Below are 22124 nucleotides of genomic sequence, written 5' to 3'. Positions count from 1 at the left end.
TTGCACGCTCTCTTTTTGCCCTCTTTATTTTACAGGCCTGCCCGAACTTCGGTTTTGGCACGCTACTACCATAATTATTTTAATTATGCTATGTTCTCCATCTCGGCTCTATTCCCTGACCACAAATGGGAAGGCGGAGCCTGGAGTTGTGGGAGGGGAGGAGCCGCCTATTTAAGGTCGGGCCCCCCGCCTCTTCTGGGTTGCAGCAGGACTCGTTATCCCTCCCACCCCTGCCCCTTTTCTCTAACATTCCCTTCTTCTTCCTTCCTTCTTGGCGGGCCCTCTTTATTTTACAGGCCTGCCCGAACGACGGTTTTGGCACGCTACTACCGTAATTATTTTAATTATGCTATGTTCTCCATCTCGACTCTATTCCCTGACCACAACTTCAGGTTTAAAGGGATATAGTTTCCCAAGTTTGGAGGATAAGGAAGACTTACTATCCCCTTTACTCCACTCTTCAGTAATCACCTCTTGTAATTCAGAGAGGGAAGGAAAGTTGACACGCTCCTTGCCAAGGTGCTTGAAGAACTTCCGCTGCTTTTTCTGAGGAGACACAGGATCCTCCCATCTTAGAGCTTCCTTAATGGCTCTGATCAGGGGTGAAACCAGGGCGAACTCAAAGCCGCCTACAGCCCCTTCTTCTTCCGAATCACTGTCAGATGATTTTGCAGAAGTAATGCTCGGTTGAGAGGGGCCTTGATCTTCCTGTACTTCCGCTGGAGAACTGGATGTAGTGGGACCAGGTGGTGGGACTGTACCCCATTCTTTCAGGGACTGTTGTACTATTCTCTTCACTAGAGATTCCAATCCTTGGTCCTCATGCACCCTCTCACCGGCTGCTTGAGCAAAACATGGCTCACATAGGGACTTGTCCTCCGGGACATACGCCCCACAACCCCAACAGGCTCTCTGGTATGTGCGGTGACTCTGGTGTTGTTTATGGTGTCTGGGGGAGGAATTAGAGCGTCTCCCTTGCTGCCTACTCCCTGATGGAGATTCACAGCGCTTAGATCTGGAGGATGAACTCCCACGAGGTCTGACAGGGTCTGTTTCTTGTGGTAAATCAGGCCTGGAAGAGCTGATGGAAAAAGAGAAAATCGGGGAGACACTGGATTTAGCCATGACATAGGGACCAGCAAGCCCTCCCCGTCCCCCCTTCTGAAAAACGTCAGCACCCACCTGTTGTGAGAGGGCTGGCCACAGGAGGGCGGTGACGCAGGATCCATACTTCAGGCCAAACAACCAGACTGATAAAGAAAGGTAATACACATCAGACACCATGTCAGTGATACATTGTGAGGTAACAACCATCCGCCCCCCCCCCCTCTCTGCAGTCAAGTCTCCATTGCACATACCTGTAGCAAGGAATCCAGAGACACTGGGAAGCTGCCGCAACGCCCACAGTACATTCCCAAAGTACAGGGGAACCGTCAGCTGTTTAAATCTCCCGCCAGAATGACGTCAGCGGTGATGCAGTCACGGACGCTACTGCGCATGCGCAAGCCAAGCCTCGGCTTCGCTCGCGACGCACTGCGCATGGGCGGGACCACAAAGTGTCTACCGATTGGACGCTAGGAGCAGAGGAGGAAGAGGTAGGGTTTGCTGGAACGCAGGAAGCGTTCCAGCGCCATTGGGCCAAACAAACATTTTGTACAGCGATAGGAAAGAGACAAACAAAGTGCACATAAATAACAAATACCGCCGCCATGAAGGGATGCAATGCGAATCTTCAGACCCATGTCAGAAAATGCCGATCAAGCTTCAGTCAACCGCAGAGAGCAGGGGAATTTAAATGTCACTCACCCGCCCGTGGCTGGGCCCTGGACATACAGACACCATCCAAAGTATCCTAAGGTAAGCTGGACGTAGTAAGACATCAGAAGTGTAGGTCCTTGGAGGAGGACAAAAAAATTAACACCTGCTGTACCTGAGAGCTGAAATTTATGGGAGGGGGGTCCTATACCCTTGGAGTGGAGGCGGGGTTAACCCACACATAGGCTGCCATGGAGACAGACAGGAAATGTTTTTTTTTACATTTTTCTGAAAAATCTACATATAGAAATGGTTTGATATTGCTTGTATAATTGTATTTTTTAGAATACACAAAGTTAACCTAAAGTTGGATGAGCGTGCCACATTCCTAAATATATCTCACACAGAAAAGACAAAAAGAGGTAAAAAAACAGACGTGATATTTAAAGCACAAAGCGTCTAATATAAAATACAATTTACCTACTTTATTACATCACATATATCATAAAAGAGTATTTTGTATCAGTATCTGTGGACACTGCCAAGAAACGTGGACATGTGAGCCAATGGAGGTGTCACAGCACCAGTATCTAATTTATTTTAAGATATTGATAAAATATTTGTTTTGGAAAATGCATTGCAAGTATACCAAAAGTAAACACTATACTACCAATATGCCTGTTTTGATGGGAGGGAGTGTGTCTTTGGGACAAGGGTTTCAACTTTTCCCCACTGTACCCAAAAAATGTGGCTTTGGTAAGCTTAAGTAATTTAACCCTTAACATAGAACTTAACATTGAACCTTAACATACAACTCATAAAAAACAATGCAATGTGCTCTAATGTGCTGATGTAAAAAAAAATCTAATTAAATACAGATATTGGTTTAACATATATTGTTTTGTAGCTTTGGAATCAAAACATATGGGATTGCATCACAAGACAATATGCATGGACAGTCAACAATTCCTTCCTGATGGCACCCCAGTGAGGCACTATGATGTGCACAATCTGTATGGATGGTCACATGCAAGGCCAACATTTGAGTAAGTCAAATTCGTTTATTTGATTAATATTCCTATTTATGGTTCTCTATATTTTTGTTTACATTTTTTTAATTATCTGTGATTTCTGCCTTTCTTTTTCTTTATAACCACTCTTTCTCTATTCTCAATATCACAATAACATAATATAAAGCTTTTACTGAGCTCCAGAACAAATATATAGATGCATAAAATATGATGTGTAAAATATCTGATGACACTCAAAGATTCCCCACACCATCACTTCCGCCAATTTTAAGTAGCTGTTAACCACTTAAGCCCCGGAAGATTTTACCCCCATTCCGACCAGGGGGTATTTTGCGATTCGGCACTGCGTGACTTTAAACGGACAATTGCGCGGTCGTGCGATGCTGTACCTAAACAAATTTGGCGTCCTTTTTTCCCCACAAACAGAGCTTTCTTTTGGTGGTATTTGATCACCTGTGCGTTTTTTGATCACGCGCTATAAACAAAAAAAGAGCGTAAATTTTGCAAAAATAGCAATATTTTTCACTTTTTTTTTATATGAAATTCCCCCCAAAAAAATGTAAAAATCAAAATTTTTTAACATTTTTGGCCAATTTGTTTTATGCTACCTATGTTTGGTAAAAAAAATTGCAAAAAGCGTATTTTGATTGGTTTGCGCAAAAGTTATCGCGTTTACAAACAAAGGGAAAGATTTTTGTCATTTTTGTTGGTTTTTTTTTAACGCGTAATGGCGGCGATCTGCGATTTTTTTTTTGCGGGACTGCGACATTGCGGCGGACAGATCGGACCCTTGACTGACATTTTTGACACTTTTGGGGTTACCAGTGACATTTCTACAGTAATCAGTGCTATACATATGCACTGTTACTGTAAAAATACACTGGTAGTGAAGGGGTTAACTTTATTTGAGAGGGAGGGGCTGTGTGTGTCCCTAGGGGCGTGCTTTCTACTGTGATTGGCTGTGGCTTCAGCTGTATGAACGGTGATCAACGGTTCTACATAGTAGAACCGTATGATCATCCTTCATACACCGGGGAGAATGACAGGCAGCTTGTTTACACAAGCCGCCTGACTTTCTCCCTCTCCCCCGCCGATCGCAGAGTGGCCGGCGGACATCGGGTCCGCCGGTCACACGCGCGGGGGGGTCCGTGACCACGCAGGAGCGGGAGCGCGCCTCCGGGGGTGCGCACTCGCTCCCTAGACCCTCACAAGCAAGCGACGTAGACCTACGTCAGTTTGCCTGTGAGGGGCTGACCGTCGACGTAGATAGTCGTGCGGCGGTCGGCAAGTGGTTAATAAATGTAAATGCAAATCTAATATTCATGGACATAAAAAAAAACTCTGACCGTGTGTTGGCATTTTTCTATTGATGAAACCAAATATTATCTCTTCATTTTATACGGATATTTAGTACTAACCACTGTATAGTTATTTGACTATACAGCATTGCTACATATACCTCCAAAGTAGTGGGTGCAAGTGAGTAAACTGCAGATTTATTTAAAGCATATAAAGTGCCAGCTGAAAAGCAAATTTACTGTCCTTTTATTCATTTGTTAATAATTATTGGCTTTATGCTTCTGCTAATTTATGTTATATTCTGTGCAAATAGGATTGTGCGTAATATAACAGGAAAAAGATCAATAATTGTTGGCCGATCCACCTTCCCAACAGTTGGGCAATGGATAGGACACTGGCTTGGAGATAATACTGCTGCCTGGGATCAGATAGACAAATCTATCATTGGTAAGTCATTTTCAGAATGTAATATTTTTGTAAAATCACCTTTCACCATAGTGATATTGGTAATGGCTGCAAGGGAAAAAAAACAAATAATAAATATAAATCATTTTGCACAAGCAATTTTGTTAATTACTACTGAAATTTGGTCTGTAGCTGGTAAGGCAAAGGCAACAAAATGTTACTTGTAATTAATGTAACTAAACCTAGTCACATAAAAATTCTAATAAAATCCCACAAAAGCTTTACCATGGCAAATGAGGTTTAACTTAGAGAAGTGTAAGGTTTTGCACTTGGGGACTAGAAACATAAAAGCACAATACACTTTAGGAGGGGAGCCCTTGGGGGAATCAAAAATGGATAAGGATCTGGGAGTCTTGGTTGATGATAGATTAGGAAACAGCATGCAATGTCAAGCGGCAGCTGCCAAAGCCAACAGAATATTAGCATGCATAAAGAAAGGGATGCATTCCAGAGATAAGACTATAATCCTTCCACTTTATAAAACTCTGGTCCGACCGCATCTGGAGTATTCTGTCCAGTTCTGGTCGCCAGTCCTCAGGAGGGATGTGTTGGAGCTGGAGAGAGTCCAGAGAAGGGCAACTAAACTAATTAGGGGATTGGAGGACCTTGATTATGAAGAGCGTCTGCAATCGCTTGATTTATTCTCCCTGGAGAAGAGACGCCTGAGGGGGGACATGATAGCAATTTTTAAATATCTCAATGGGGATCTCAGCTTAGAAAAAAAGCTGTTTAGTCGAAGGGCTTGCATGAGGACTCGGGGGCATACAATGCGATTAGAGGAGAAGCGTTTTAACCTCAGGCAACGCGGGGGGTTCTTTACTGTGAGGGCTACAAGATTGTGGAATTCTCTACCACAAGAGGTGGTTTCTGCAGGTAGTATGGTGGCTTTCAAAAGACTATTAGATGTACATCTCAAGGATCAGAACATTCAGGGATATGAGAGATGATTACAGCCACACACACCTACACAGGTTGAACTGGATGGACTATTGTCTTTATATAACCTCACCTACTATGTAACTATGTAACTATGTAACTATGTTACTATGTAAATTCAAAAGCAATTTTCAATATTCTTAACAGATAAGTTCAACATCTGGAGAATTTTACACGTTACACCCATATTTATGGTGTAAGGTGTAACATGCTACAGACCTACCCCTCGCACTGCAACCCCCCAGCCCCCCAATGACAGCAGGATCAGGAATCTCTCCCAACCCCAGCAGTCACAATTTGAAAACTGCCTGGCTGTGCAGGGCTCTGCCCACACAGTCTTGTCATTGATTCACAGGAATCTGTGAATGAGAAAACTACAAGTCCTGTCTGCCACCACAGCAGATGGACTTGTAGTTTGAATAGGCCACAAACATACTGATCAGTCCACTCGTAGTCCATTCACACTCACTCCAGTTTGCAAGCTGATAGCCCGTACAGGGAGAGGGTGTGCAGAAGCCTAAAATTGCCTATATGATCTGCTGCTTTTTTAACCTGAAAAAAAAAAAAGAGAATTTATTGTTTTTTAGTAAAAGGTCAACTTAGTCTTTAACCACTTTACCACCGAAGCATTTTGCTGTCTTACGTCTGGGCCACTTTTTGCGATTCGGCGCTGTGTGAATTTAACTGACAAGTGCGTGGTCATGCGACGCCGTACCCAAACAAAGTTTACATTCTTTTTTTCCCACAAACAGAGCTTTCTTTTGGTGGTATTTGATCACCTGTGCGATTTTTACTTTTTGCGCTATAAACAAAAAAAGAGCGTTTATTTTGAAAACATAACAATATTTTTAACATTTTTTAATATGAAATTCCCCCCAAAAAAGATGTAAAAACCAATTTTTTTTAAATTTTTGGCCAATTTGTTTTCTGCTACCCATGTTTGGTAAAAAAAAATCGCAATAAGCGTATTTTGATTGGTTTGCGCAAACGTTATTGCGTTTACTAACTAAGGGAAAGATTTATGTCATTTTTGGTGTTTTTTTTTTAATGAGTAATGGCGGCGATCTGCGTTTTTTTTTTTGTGGGACTGCGACATTGCGGTGGACAGATCGGACCCTTGACTGACATTTTTGCCACTTTTGGGGGTACCAGTGACATTACTACAGTAATCAGTGCTATAAATATGCACTGTTACTGTAAAATGACACTGGCAGGGAAGGGGTTAATTTTATTGGAGAGGGAGGGGTTAATATATGCCTGGAGCTTACTAATGTGTGGGGGGGGGGAGGTGACTAAGTGAGCCAGGGACAGATCAGATGTTCAGCTATGCTGAACACTCCGATCTGTCACTCCTGGTCACTTAGGAGATCCGCCCGCTCTGTTTACACAGGCGGGCGGATCTCCAAACTGGATTCCCCGACGATCGGGGCAGAGCAGAGGCGGTCGTCGCCGCTCCTCCCCTGGCCCGACTCCCGCTGTGAATGAAAACAGCGGGAGCGTGCCTCCGGCGGCGCGCGAGCGCCGCCTACAGGGGAGGAGTCTGGCGACGTAGGTCTACGTCGTCAGACCTACAAGAGCCACTTTGTCGCAGTAGTACTACGGTACTATATTCTTATATTTTTATAAATAATATATACCTTTATTATTTAGTATGCTATACACATATTCCTCTTTTTTGCAGGCATGATGGAGTTCAGTCTTTTTGGAATATCTTATGTAAGAACATTTTATTTTATTTTAAATTATAAAAAATAATCTCTTGAAAATACTACCAAATGATGTATATGTATGTATTTTTGTAGACTGGTGCAGATATTTGTGGCTTCTTTGGAGACACGACATACGAACTGTGTGCTCGCTGGATGGAGCTGGGTGCATTCTACCCATATTCTAGAAATCATAATGGGAAAGATTACATCGTGAGTCACTTAATTATTTAAAACTGGTAACATAACTCTGAATCTGTATATGATTTGTTTAACCATGTGTAATCTGGTATTGCAACTTATACTTTTAGACCTTTATTGTAAAATCTTCCTTAACCACTTGCCGACCGCCGCACGACTATCTACGTCGGCGGTCAGCCCCTCACAGGCAAAGTGACGTAGGGCTACGTCGCTAGCTTGTGAGGGTCTAGGGAGCGAGCGCGCGCCCCCGGAGGCGCGCTCCCGCGTGGTCACGGACCCCCCCCCCCCCCCGCACGTGTGACCGGCGGACCCGATGTCCGCCGGTCACTCAGCGATCGGCGGGGGAGAGGGAGAAAGTCAGGCGGCTTGTGTAAACAAGCTGCCTGTCATTCTCCCCTGTGTATGAAGGATGATCATACGGTTCTACTATGTAGAACCGTTGATCACCGTTCATACATCTGAAGCCACAGCCAATCACAGTAGAAAGCACGCCCCTAGGGACACACATAGCCCCTCCCTTTCAAAAAAAAGTTAACCCCTTCACTGCCAGTGTATTTTTACAGTAACAGTGCATATGTATAGCACTGATTACTGTAGAAATGTCACTGGTAACCCCAAAAGTGAAAAATGTCAGTCAAGGGTCCGATCTGTCCGCCGCAATGTCGCAGTACCGCAAAAAAAAATCGCAGATCGCCGCCATTACTCGTTAAAAAAAAAAACAACAAAAATGACAAAAATCTTTCCCTTTGTTAGTAAACGCGATAACATTTGCGCAAACCAATCAAAATACTCTTTTTGCGATTTTTTTTACCAAACATAGGTAGCATAAAACAAATTGTCCGAAAATGTTAAAAAATTTTGATTTTTACATTTTTTTGGGGGGGGGGAATTTCATATAAAAAAAGTAAAAATTTTGCTATTTTTGCAAAATTGACGCTCTTTTTTTGTTTATAGCGCGTGATCAAAAAATCGCACAGGTGATCAAATACCACCAAAAGAAAGCTCTGTTTGTGGGAAAAAAAGGACGTCAAATTCGTTTGGGTGCATCGTCGCACGACCGCGCAATTGTCCGTTAAAGTCACGCAGTGCCGAATCGCAAAATACCCCCTGGTCAGGAAGGGGGTAAAATCTTCCGGGGCTGAAGCGGTTAACCACTTCAGCTCCAGAAGGTTTTACCCTCTTAATGACCAGGCCATTTTTTGTGATATGGCACTGCATTGTTTTAACCGACAATTGCCATTCATGCGAAGCTGTACCCAAAAAACAATTGATGAATTCTTTCCCCCACAAATAGAGTTTCCTTTTGGAGGTATTTGATCACCTCTGCGGTCTTTATTTTTTGCACTCTAAACAAAAAAAGACCAACAATTTTGAAAAAAACAAAAACAATATTTTTTACTTTCTGCTATAAAACATTCCCAATCAAAAATTTTTTAAAAATATAATTTTTTTTTTTCAATTTAGGCCAATTTGTATTCTGCTACATATTTTTGGTAAAAAGAAAATTCCTAATAAGTGTATTTTGATTTGTTTGTGCAAAAGTTATAGCGTCTCCAAACTATGGGATAGATTTATGGCATTTTTCTTTTATTATTGTTTTTACTAGTAATAATAATAAATATATTTATACAGTATGCATATATATATACATATATATATATATGTATATATATATATATATGTATATATATATATATATATATATATATATATATATATGTATATATATATATATATATATATATATATATATGTATATATATATATGTATATATATATATGTATATATATATGTATATATATATATGTATATATATATATATATATATATATATGTATATGTATATATATATATATATATATATATATATATATATATATGTATATATATATCCAAAACTGGTTTAGAGGCACTCACAGGTCTTGCGGAGGGTGAAGATCAAAAAAGGTTTAAAGAAGCTTAGTCCATTTTTCTTAAGGACCTTCATCCAGGGGCGTAACTACAGGGGTTGCAGGGGTTGCAATCGCTACCGGGCCCCATGCTCCAGGGGGCCCGGTAGCAAACCAGTGGGTGAACTTCCAGGATCGCAAAGGTCACACTTGCGACCGGACCCTGGCATTGCACCACTGTGGGGAGGCCCCAAGATTGCAGGAAGGGGGCCCACAAGATTGCAGGAAGGGGGCCCACTGCAGAACCTGTGAAAGGACCGTAATAAAAGGCCATGCAACGAGTGTAAAGAGCCCCAGGATTAGTGGGAAGAGCCCTGGGCTTGAAGGTAAGGGCCCCGGCCAGGGGTCTGGGGGGCCCTTCATGGTTTCTTGCATCAGGGCCCTGAAGGTTCTAGTTACGCCTCTGCCTTCATCGTAATGTTGACAATAAAAACACTGCTGTTTTTGATCTTCCTCCTTCACAAGACCTGTGCATGCCTCTAAACCAGTTTAGGGGGGAAGGGGGCCTGACCCCCGAAACGCGTTAGCGGTCCTGACTGAAGGACTTGTTCCAGTTCACACATGGTGGATGCTTGTAACATGATTTTATCTTTACGTCTGTGAGTATGCATTTGGCATTTTTATTAAAATTTTGCAAATAGTGACCATGGGTAATGCACTAGGTGTTTGCGCCTCCTTTTCCTTTTTTTTTTCTATGTTACCTGTAGGAACAATTAATATCTCCTAAACCTGCACAGTTTAGGAGATATTTGCACTGCATGCAGCCGCTGACGCTAGCGGCGCATGCGCTCTGAAGGTCCGGCGGACCTTTAGAGTTCCTTGCCGGGGAGTTGCCGGAAAGTGAAACGTTGCCGGAAAGTGATGTCATCGCGGCTCCGGGCACTCACAGCGCCGGAGCCGCCGGAGCCAGAAGAGACGCAGAGGGAACATGTCCGCTCCCACAGCGGTGTCTGGGAGTCCATGTTGGGGCTTCGTTCTAAGGTAAGTATTTCATAATGAGCTAGTACTAGCTCATTATGCCTTTCTCTTGCAGGGTTTTTTTTTTTTTTTGAGTATACTACCGCTTTAAATAACTCCACTGCTGAATCCATTCTACTTTTTTCCAAACTGCATTATCTTATAATGACACATTACCTAAATGACTGTGGTTTATCCCAAGCCAACTTTGTAGCCTTGCAAAATTATTACTAGAATTGTAATCAATAACATAAACTGATGTTTTAAAATGTATTATTTCTTCCAATAAAAATGTTCTTATGAATTTATTTATTCTGTATTTCTTTTAGAGGCAAGATCCTGTTAGTTTTGATGAAAACTTTAAAACCCTTTCGAGAGATGTCCTGAACATCAGATACAAGCTTCTTCCATATCTAAATACTCTGATGTTTGAAGCACACACTCAAGGCAGCACTGTTATCCGCCCCTTGCTGCATGAGTAAGTTGTATTTTCTGAATTCATTTGAAACAAGTTATACAGTATATATATATATACATATATACAGTGCCTTGCGAAAGTATTCGGCCCCCTTGAACTTTTCGACCTTTTGCCACATTTCAGGCTTCAAACATAAAGATATAAAACTGTAATTTTTTGTGAAGAATCAACAACAAGTGGGTCACAATCATGCAGTGGAACAAAATTTATTGGATATTTCAAACTTTTTTAACAAATAAAAAACTTAAAAACTGGGCGTGCAAAATTATTCAGCCCCCTTAAGTTAATACTTTGTAGCGCCACCTTTTGCTGTGATTACAGCTGTAAGTCGCTTGGGGTATGTCTCTATCAGTTTTGCACATCGAGAGACTGAAATTTTTTGCCCATTCCTCCTTGCAAAACAGCTCAAGCTCAGTGAGGTTGGATGGAGAGCGTTTGTGAACAGCAATTTTCAGTTCTTTTCACAGATTCTCGATTGGATTCAGGTCTGGACTTTGACTTGGCCATTCTAACACTTGGATATGTTTATTTGTGAACCATTCCATTGTAGATTTTGCTTTATGTTTTGGATCATTGTCTTGTTGGAAGACAAATCTCCGTCCCAGTCTCAGGTCTTTTGCAGACTCCATCAGGTTTTCTTCCAGAATGGTCCTGTATTTGGCTCCATCCACCTTCCCATCAATTTTAACCATCTTCCCTGTCCCTGCTGAAGAAAAGCAGGCCCAAACCATGATGCTGCCACCACCATGTGTGACAGTGGGGATGGTGTATTCAGGGTGATGAGCTGTGTTGCTTTTACACCAAACATAACGTTTTGTTCATTGTTGCCAAAAAGTTTGATTTTGGTTTCATCTGACCAGAGCACCTTCTTCCACATGTTTGGTGTCTCCCAGGTGGCTTGTGGCAAACTTTAAATGACACTTTTTATGGATATCTTTAAGAAATGGCTTTCTTCTTGCCACTCTTCCATAAAGGCCAGATTTGTGCAGTATACGACTGATTGTTGTCCTATGGACAGAGTCTCCCACCTCAGCTGTAGATCTCTGCAGTTCATCCAGAGTGATCATGGGCCTCTTGGCTGCATCTCTGATCAGTCTTCTCCTTGTATGAGCTGAAAGTTTAGAGGGACGGCCAGGTCTTCGTAGATTTGCAGTGGTCTGATACTCCTTCCATTTCAATATTATCGCTTGCACAGTGCTCCTTGGGATGTTTAAAGCTTGGGAAATCTTTTTTTTTATCCGAATCCGGCTTTAAACTTCTCCACAACAGTATCTCAGACCTGCCTGGTGTGTTCCTTGTTCTTCATGATGCTCTCTGCACTTTAAACGGACCTCTGAGACTATCACAGTGCAGGTGCATTTATACAGAGACTTGATTACACACAGGTGGATTCTATTTATCATCATTAGTCATTTAGGTCAACATTGGATCATTCAGAGATCCTCACTGAACTTCTGGAGAGAGTTTGCTGCACTGAAAGTAAAGGGGCTGAATAATTTTGCACGCCCAATTTTTCAGGTTTTTATTTGTTAACAAAGTTTGAAATATCCAATAAATTTCGTTCCACTTCATGATTGTGTCCCACTTGTTGTTGATTCTTCACAAAAAATTACAGTTTTATATCTTTACGTTTGAAGCCTGAAATGTGGCAAAAGGTCGCAAAGTTCAAGGGGGCCGAATAGCAAGGCACTGTATATGTATATATATATGTATATATATATATATATATATATATATATAAAAACATATGCTTTTTGGAAGCCTTTCCAATGGCCTACTTGCATTCATCCATTAACTCAACCTTGCATTCTAGAATCTCCACTTTGCACTCTAGACTAGGATAATTTGAAGGTTTGTGAAGAAGTCCCACTTCCCCCTTCCCTTTTTCTCAGTCTGGCTGACTATAATATGCCTATCCTAAGATTTGGACCCCCAAAAAAATGTTAAGTCTTACAAAAGACACATTTTATTGTGTTATGAATATACCTTTTATACATTTCAATGTTTATATTACTATTTTTATAATGATTTTACCTCCTGCTGCTCTTCTACTGAGTGGGTAAGTTTTTTTTGTGCATTAACATTTCTAAAATTGAATTTTGATTGGTACATATGATGATGACATAATGAATGTCGTACAAAGTACCTAAAAAAATGTTTCTTTTAACATTCAGCTTTGGAGGGAATGAATTTTCATGAATAAAAACCATATTCTCTCTTTTTAATTTTCGTTTTTATTATTTTGTTTTTTTTGAGAAACATGTCCAATCCTGCTCCTATGAATTTTCTTGTCACTATAGTCAAAAAGGCATGCATGAGCTGCCAGTCACGTCACACTGGCCGTTCCTTCAGAGCGCATGCACCAGTGAAGTAACTGGTTGCTAGCTCAGTAAATATCTCCTAAGCAGTGCATGTTTAAGAGATATTTACACTACCTATAGGTAAGCCTTAATATAGGCATACCTAAAGGTAAAAGTTAAAGATGGAAGTTTACTTCCTCTTTAACCACTTTACCACCGGAGGATTTTGCTGTCTTCCGTCCAGGCCACTTTTTGCGATTCGGCGCTGTGCGCCTTCAACTGACAATTGCGCGGTCGTGCGACGCCGTACCCAAACGAAATTTACGTCCTTTTTTTCCCACAAACAGAGCTTTTTTTTGGTGGTATTTGATCACCTGTGCGATTTTTACTTTTTGCGCTATAAACAAAAAAAGAGCGTTTATTTTGAAAAAATAACAATATTTTTAACATTTTTTTATATGAAATTCCCCCCAAAAAAGATGTAAAAACCAATTTTTTTAAAAATATTTGGCCAATTTGTTTTCTGCTACCTATGTTTGGTAAAAAAAATCGCAATAAGCGTATTTTGATTGGTTTGCGCAAAAGTTATTGCGTTTACTAACAAAGGGAAAGATTTCTTGGTGTTTTTTTTTTTAACGAGTAATGGCGGCGATCTGCGATTTTTTTGCGGGACTGCGACATTGCGGCGGACAGATCGGACCCTTGACTGACATTTTTGACACTTTTGGGGTTACCAGTGACATTACTGCAGTAATCAGTGCTATATATATGCACTGTTACTGTAAAAATGACACTGGCAGGGAAGGGGTTAATTTTATTGGAGAGGGAGGGGTTAATGTATGCCTGGTGCTTACTGACGTGTAGGGGGGGAGGTGACTGAGTGAGTCAGGGACAGATCGGATGTCCAGCTATGCTGAACACTCCGATCTGTCACTCCCTGTCACTATGGAGATCCGCCCGCTGTGTTTACACAGGCGGGCGGATCTCCAGACTCGATCCCCGACGATCGGGGCAGAGCAGAGGCGATCGCCGCTGCTCCTCCCCTGGCCCGACTCCCGCTGTGAATGAAAACAGCGGGAGCGTGCCTTCGGCGGCGCGCAAGCGCCGCCCAGAAGGGGGAGTGTCTGACGACGTAGTACTACGTCGTCAGACGATAACGAGCCACTTTACCGCAGTAATATTACTGTGAGCGGTCGTTAAGTGGTTAAATAGCAAGAGGCCATGAAGCTCTACCTTTTTACTCACATGGTCTATTATCAAATATACCTAAAAGACAAAATATGTCAATTGATCCTTCCTATTAAATTGAGTATTGGAGTCAATATCAAGGATTTATGTTGAAATTGATGTGCATATAGGGAAAAGGAATTGATCATTAACCACCTCAATACCGGCCCATTGTAGAAATACGTCCTGAGTTTAAAGCTAAATACCGGTGTTATGGCAGCAGATAGCTGCCATAACCCTGGTATTTTTTTAAACTGCAGGCGATCGGCTTTCCGATAAGGGTGGTCCCAGCGGCGGATTCGCCGCGAGATCACCCTCCGGGATGGCGGAAGGGGTGCCCCCCCCTCCTGCCGCGTCCCGGTCCTTTTCCCTACTTACCGGACCCGCCAGCAGCGGGGAAAACTATCGGGTCCCGGTGTAACGTTAGAATTCCATACCTCGTTAGATTTCCATACCCTCGTCACTTCCTGTCTCAAACAGCTGAGCAGCGCAGCAGTGCGCATGCTCAGAGCCCCGGATACGTAATTGAGCAGCAAAGAATTTGACAAGTGCGCATGCTCGGAGGGTAGGAAATATCACGGCACTGTGTGTAATGTTATACTTGCGGCGGTAACATTAAAAAAGTTCGGCTGCAACATCAATAATCTCCTATCCCTGTGACTTGCCTGATCAGTTCGTCACCATTCCGTGAGCGTGCGCAATTTTGAAGCATGACATGTTGGGTATCTATTTACTCGGCGTAACATTATCTTTCACATTATGGAAAAAATTGGGCTAACTTTACTGGATTCTTATTTTTTAATTCAAAAAAGTGATTTTTTTTCCAAAAAAATTGCGTATGGAAGACCGCTGCGCAAATACGGTGTGATAAAAAATATTACAATAATCTCCATTTTATTCTCTAGGGTCTCTGCTAAAAAAAATATATAATGTTTGGGGGTTCTAAGTAGTTTTCTAGCAAAAACAACTGATGTTCTGAACACTATGCTATGCTGAACACTCCGATCTGTCACTCCCTGTCACTTGGGAGATCCGCCCGCTCTGTTTACACAGGCGGGCGGATCTCCACACTAGATCCCCGACGATCGGGGCAGAGCAGCTGCGATCGCTGCTGCTCCTCCCCTGGCCCAACTCCCGCTGTGACTGAATACAGCGGGAGCGAGCCTCCGGCGGCGCGCGAGCGCCGCCCACAAGGGGGAGTGTCTGACGACGTAGGTCTACGCCGTCAGACGATAACGAGCCACTTTGCCGCAGTAGTACTACGGTACTCAGTGGCAAAGTGGTTAAAAAGCTGTCCTAGTAGGGGACATTCCAGCATTCAAGGATCCATAGACGAGAAGCCCTTTTCAAAGCCTACATTTCCTGCCATGTGTGTGTCTTTTTTTGTCCATATACAAAACCGTAGGTGTCTTTGGCCTAATCCAGAAAAGGTTTTTGCTCCTCTTAAGCGTTTTGCACAATATTGCCCTATGGAAGGAGAGTTCTTCAAAAAGTGAACTGTCCCTGTTGCAGCCTACTGTTGCGGCTATGTCCAAATACCAAATCTTTACTGTCTGCACTAAAGATATTCCCAACAACCTGGATTCCATCATCTTGGAATCCTCTGTCCTTCAGCAGCTGGAACTCATGCCGGTGGCCCCTGGTCTATTGTGTGGATGGCCTGATCGATGTTATCTGCCTAATCTCCAGGATAAGTCTCCTTTTTGTGCACATGCATAGAACCCTTTAGCTAAAATCTGTGCATAAAACACCGGTTGAAGCCATGATAAGACCTTTTTTTTGTGTTTTCAGCAAACCACTTTACCACCGGAGGATTTTGCTGTCTTACATCCAGGCAACTTTTTGCGATTCGGCGCTGTGCGACTTTAACTGACAATTGCGCGGTTGTGCGAAACGAAATTTACGTCCTTTTTTTCCCACAAACAGAGCTTTCTTTTGGTGGTATTTGATCACCTGTGCGATTTTTACTTTTTGCGCTATAAACAAAAAAAGAGCGTTTATTTTGAAAAAATAACAATATTTTTAACATTTTTTTATATGAAATTCCCCCCAAAAAAAATTTAAAAATCTAATTTTTTTTAAATTTTTGGCCAATTTGTTTTCTGCTACCTATGTTTGGTAAAAAAAATCACAATAAGCGTATTTTGATTGGTTTGCGCAAAAAGTATTGCGTTTACTAACTAAGGGAAAGATTTTTGGTGTTTTTTTTTAACGCATAATGGCGGTGATCTGCGATTTTTTTTTGTGGGACTGCGACATTGCGGTGGACAGATCGGACCCTTGACTGACATTTTTGACACTTTTGGGGGTACCAGTGACATTACTGCAGTAATCAGTGCTATATATATGCACTGTTACTGTAAAAATGACACTGGCAGTGAAGGGGTTAATTTTATTGGAGAGGGAGGGGTTAATGTATGCCTAGTGCTTACTGACGTGTGTGGGGGGAGGTGACTGAGTGACACAGGGACAGATCGGATGTCCAGCTATGCTGAACACTCCGATCTGTCAGTCCCTGTCACTATGGAGATCCGCCCGCTCTGTTTACACAGGCGGGCGGATCTACTCACTCGATTCCCCGACGATCGGGGCAGAGCAGCGGCGATCGCCGCTGCTCCTCCCCTGGCCCGACTCCTGCTGTGAATGAAAACAGCGGGAGCTCGCCTCCGGCGGCGCGCAGGGGGGCCGACAGGGGGAGGAGTCCAGCGACGTAGGTCTACGTCGCTGGACGGGAACGAGCCACTGTGCCGCAGTAGCAGCACAGTGGCCGGTGGGCAAGTGGTTAATCACTTACGGAGTATGCAGCTTCATTATATTTTAATCCTTGTCAATGTTCTAGTTTTAGCTGGTGCAATGATCACTTACTCAGGTTTCCTGTTTCAGGGTGGCCCATTTCTCTTGCAGCATCCTATAGAGCCACCCTTGCATGTAAGAATTAGAGTTGATCAATAGGAACACACAGAGATCTGAAACTGACATTAAGGCCCCTTTCACACTTGCAGACAGTTCAGATCCGCCTGTCAGTTTTTCAGGCGGATCTGAACGGATGCCCCATGCATCTCAATGGGGCATCGGATGTCAGCGGAGACATGTCCGGTGACATCCGATCCGATCCTGTCCATCAAATCCGGACGGATGGAAACCCTATTTTCCATCTGTCCATCGGATCGGATGGGATCGGATGAGAACAGACAGGCGGTCTGTTCTCATCCGATTTCCCCATAGAGAAGAGCAGGGATCTGACACCTCCCTCTCCGCACACAGAGCAGAGACGGAGCTGTCATTTGCCTGCTCAGCGGGGGATCGGCGGATCGATCCCCTGCTGAGCAGCACGGCTCCATTGACGGAACGGAGCCATGTGAAAGGGGCCTAAGGGATTTCAAATCAGGAAGGAAATGTATAAAACTGATGTCTACATGAATAACATGTTGTTTCTTTTAAACTGACGTTCAGATAATCCTTCCCAACCTACTCAGGGAAGTTGATATTTTTTCATCTATCTTCAAACGTAAGTTTGACTCGAACATCGGACGTTCGTGTGTTCGTTGAACACACAAACTAATGGGGCCGTTCGCGGAAAGTTTGCCCGCCACCGCACCTGATAAAATAAAAAAAAAAAAAAAAACACACTCCCGCCTCTTGAGATGCCACCAGCATAATGAGCTGGTGGAGCTGTGACAGCTCTTTTATAGGAAAGGGGCGGGGATACCACCCGGTGACACCGCCCCTTCTGACGACGTCAGTAATTTATTCACTGCACCTGAGCAGTGCATTATGGGGCGCTCGTGACGTCAGATTCCTAAAAGAGCTCAAACAGCTCATTACGCGGGAGGCGTCTTGAGAAGCAGGAGCTTCTTTTTTTTTCTCCCTATTTTTTAGGGGGGGGGGCGGGCGATAATGGATTTACATGGGGGGGTTTCTATTTTTTTATTTTTATTTTTTAATAAAGGAATTGTCAAAAACTGGCTTTTGTCTTTATTTTTTTTTTGTACACTTTTTTGGTGAATGGGTAGGGGGTACGATGTACCCGATATCCATTCACATGGGGGGGGGCGGGAACTGGGGGGCCCCCTTGTTAAAGGGGGATTCCAGATTCTGATAAACCCCCCACCCGCAGACCCCCACAACCACATCCCAGGGTTGTCTGGAAGACACCCTTGTCCCCATCAACATGGGGACAAGGGGCTTTGGGTGGCACCCTCCCATGTTGAGGGCAAGTGGCCTGGTATGGTTCAGGGGGGGGGGGGGGGTGCTCGCTCGTCCTCCCCTTATCCTGTCCAGCCAGGCTGCTTGCTCGGATAAGGGCCCGGTATTGATTTTGGGGGGGGACCACACGCCGTTTGTTTCATTTTTCTATGTGTATTGCTTGGGAGCCGACAATACATTACAGCCGCGATCAAGTTTAAATGTCAGTATTGCTGCAGCAGGCTACATACATCAAACAAATGCACCACTTTACAGGCAGATTAAGGGGACCCCCCAGGCACAATATTTAAAGGAATGTTTCATTTTTATTGTTTCACTTTAAGCCTTATCAAAGTCACTGCTCCTGTAAAAACTATCGTTTTTAAAAAAAAAAAATTTGCATTGATACATGCCCCCCAAGTCAGTACCCGGACCCCCATACACTTTTTTTTGGGCAATAACTTGCATTTAAGCCTTTAAAATGAGGGCTTTTGATTTTTCATGTTCGAGTCCCATAGACTTCAATGGAGTTCGCAGGTTCTAACAAACTTTTCCCCTGTTCGCAGTGTTCTGGTGCGAACCGAACTGGCGGGGGGGGGGGGATGTTCAGCTTATCACTAATCTCCAATTTAAAAATACATTTCAACAAATCCATAACTATGAGAACCTACCTTTCAGGGCCAGTACCCCAAGTCCTGCAACACCAATACCCATTTGGATGGATCACATCCTATATCACTCTCCTTGGTCTTAAGATTCCGATCGTAGTCTGAAGTTTGTATCACCTAAACTATACACCTTTATTGACGTAGATAAAACAGGATGTTCAAAAGTGGAAAAACATGTAGGCTGTATGGCAATTTAAAAAAAATGAACATATTACCACGTCTGCTTTACATTTTTCCGACAATTCCTTTATGTCTTCCCCCTGAATTTTTCAAACAACTAGAGGCAGCATTCAATTACTTCATCTGCCTAGAATGAACTCTTTCTGTTCCCCAGTTCCATCTCAGGCCCTGGAATAAAAAACCCACCAAATCTGAAGCTAAGTCCTCCGTAAAATGAAATGACCCCCCCCCCCCACTTATCAAAGTGGGGGAATAACTAATGGCGTTTGCACCATCTGGACCTAGGATATTCTAGATGTTTGGGTCCAGAGTATGGATACTAAGGGCTATCAGGAACACCCTGATTCTTGATGTCCATCCTGCCAACATCCCCACAAAGACTGGCAGATCTGCAGCTCCCTTAAGTAGTAATGGTTTGGGTTCCAGAAGAGGAAAAGTTCAGAGCTTGTACTCAAACCTATTTACATTCCCAAAGCCCAATGGTGGCAATGTTAAAACTTTCTTTCCCCCATCCCATGCTAAACAAGTTCAGTCGTACCTCTCTACCTCTCTTAACATGTTTCAATTAACAAAGAGTTTATTCATACAGTAGAGTATATGAATATGCCATTGCAGAGGCGTAACTAGAACCTTCAGGGCCCCGGTGCAAGAAACCATGAAGGGCCCCCCGGACCCCTGGCCAGGGCCTTTCCCTTCAAACCTTGGGCTCTTCCCACTGCTCTTTGGACCCTTTACTCTCGTTGCGGAGCCCTTTATTACGGTCCCGCAGTGGGACCCTTTCACAAGTCCTGCAAAGACAGCAGAACACAAGTGAACTGGATAGGAGGAGTGGGGGGGGGGGCAGCATACAGAGGAACCAATCTCCTCTATTTTCCTCCTGCAGCTACAGGAGGAAAAAGGAGGACAGTGATTTCTCTACATGCTGCCCCCACTGCCCCTCCTATCCAGGTGTACAGGGGAGCAGTGCAGGCCCCCTGGAGCATGGGGCCCGGTTGCAATTGCACCCCCCTGCAACCCCTGTAGTTACGCCCCTGTGCCATTGCCAAGTGAAACTTACTAGAGGGAAAAGGTACAAGTGAACGTGTATAGCATCAGATTGAACAATATATGTTTACATGTTTAAAGATGGGTACACACTGATAGTTGGGTTGAATGAAAAATAAAAGTGAAATATGGCCCTTTGTCTCTGAATGCCATTCTATGCCCTGTAATCTTCCATTAAGAAAATTAGATTTTTGTATTACCTGCAAATTCCTTTTCTTAGAATACATTTTAGGGTCCTGCCTCTTTGCTGCTTATGATTAGGGTTGAGCGAACACCTAGATGTCCGTGTTCGACGGGTTCGGCCGAACTTTAAAAAAAAGTCCGGGTCCGTGTCCCGGACTTTTACCGAACTTTTCCCGGACACCGAACCCCATTGAAGTCAATGGGGACCCGAACTTTAAGGCACTAAAATGGCTCTAAAACACCAAAGGAAAGGGCTAGAGTGCTGCAAATGGCAGCAAAACGTAATTAAGAGCATGGCAAGTGCTCTGCAAACAAATGTGGATAGGGAAATAACTTAAAACAACAAAAAAAAACAGAAAAATAAAACAATGTTCTTCTTCATCTCTGAAGGACGAGGCCCATATGGAGTAGGAGGGAGGTTGAGGTGGTGGTGGATGTGGCGGTGACTAGACATATGCCGGTTTTCGGTAATTCGATATATCGCGGTATTGCATAGCCACGGTATTGTTATTGTGGCATTTTTAAAATACCGAGTTTCTCTGTCAAGTCTGCCTGACTTGTGAATTGATACATTTCAGTGAGCTGGATGACTCATTCACTCACTCAGCTAACACCTTTCAGCATTAAGTCTCCTAACTATAAACAAAAATGATTACATTTGTATCTTTTCCTTCCCTCTGCCAGGGAGAAAGGAAGTTTAACCTCTTAAAGACTGGATCTTTTTCTGACACTTGCTGTTTGCAAGTTAAAATCAGTTTTTTTTTTGCTAGAAAAGTACTTAGAACCCCCAAACATTTTATATATTTTTTTAGCAGAGACCCTACAGAATAAAATGGCGATTGTTGTAATATTTTATGTCACACTGTATTTGCGCAGCAGTCTTTCAAACGCAATGATTAGACTTTAATGAATAAAAAAAAAAAAAAAAACGTAACAGTAAAGTTATCCCAATTTTTTTTTTTTTTGTTACACAGAGAATCGTGAGAGAATCGTGATCTTTATTCCAAGCTAAAAAATCGTGATTCTCATTTTGGCCAGAATCGTGCAGCTCTAATAAATATATATATACACACACACACGCCTAGCAGCCCACATTACATTATTATATAGCCATCAAGCAGTGTCTGGCCTACCTGGTGATGACTGGTCCTGGCGCTCTGATCCGATGGCCTGGTCTTTAAAGGGGCAAATCCTTGCGATCCAGAAGTGGTTAAACCTGCAGGAGGACCGGTGTTTTTATCTATTAATGACTTTACTATTGCTTTAGGCCTGGTTCACATGTATGCGGGTTGGTGGTTCACATGTATGCGGGTTGGCGGTTCACATGTATGCGGGTTGGCGGCCCACATTTGCACAGGCATAGCAGCCCATTGATTTGAACGGGCTGCTATGCCCTCATTTTCCGCAGAAAAAAGGTGCATGCAGCATTTTTTTTAAATTCAGTGGCCTTGAAATCCATCCTGCTTTTGCACCATGCGACTAACCTGCAGTTCCTGCTCTGGCAAGCTTTCTGCATTTTTTGTATACGTGGGCACGGCATTTAAAAATAAACAGTTTGC

At 43.0% G+C, this 22124-nt stretch overlaps 1 protein-coding gene across 1 annotated transcript in view; it reads left to right on the top strand.

Annotated features, from left to right (window-relative positions):
* LOC309550280 (maltase-glucoamylase-like) overlaps positions 1-22124 on the top strand; it is a gene marked incomplete at its 5' end in the record, with an annotated part of 526737 nt that overhangs the window by 464891 nt on the left and 39722 nt on the right. The window contains 5 exons of the mRNA XM_082250685.1: positions 2663-2801; positions 4399-4532; positions 7168-7202; positions 7289-7405; positions 10630-10778. Of these exons, the coding sequence (XP_082106811.1) occupies positions 2663-2801; positions 4399-4532; positions 7168-7202; positions 7289-7405; positions 10630-10778 (574 nt within the window). The remainder of the gene's footprint in view (positions 1-2662; positions 2802-4398; positions 4533-7167; positions 7203-7288; positions 7406-10629; positions 10779-22124) is intronic.

The sequence above is a fragment of the Pelophylax lessonae genome, assembly GCF_965119305.1.
Source record: "Pelophylax lessonae genome assembly, chromosome: 3".
In the NCBI taxonomy this organism is placed as follows: domain Eukaryota; kingdom Metazoa; phylum Chordata; class Amphibia; order Anura; family Ranidae; genus Pelophylax; species Pelophylax lessonae.
The sequence above is the reverse complement of the archived record's forward strand: the minus strand, read 5'-3'. Positions and strand labels throughout refer to the sequence as shown.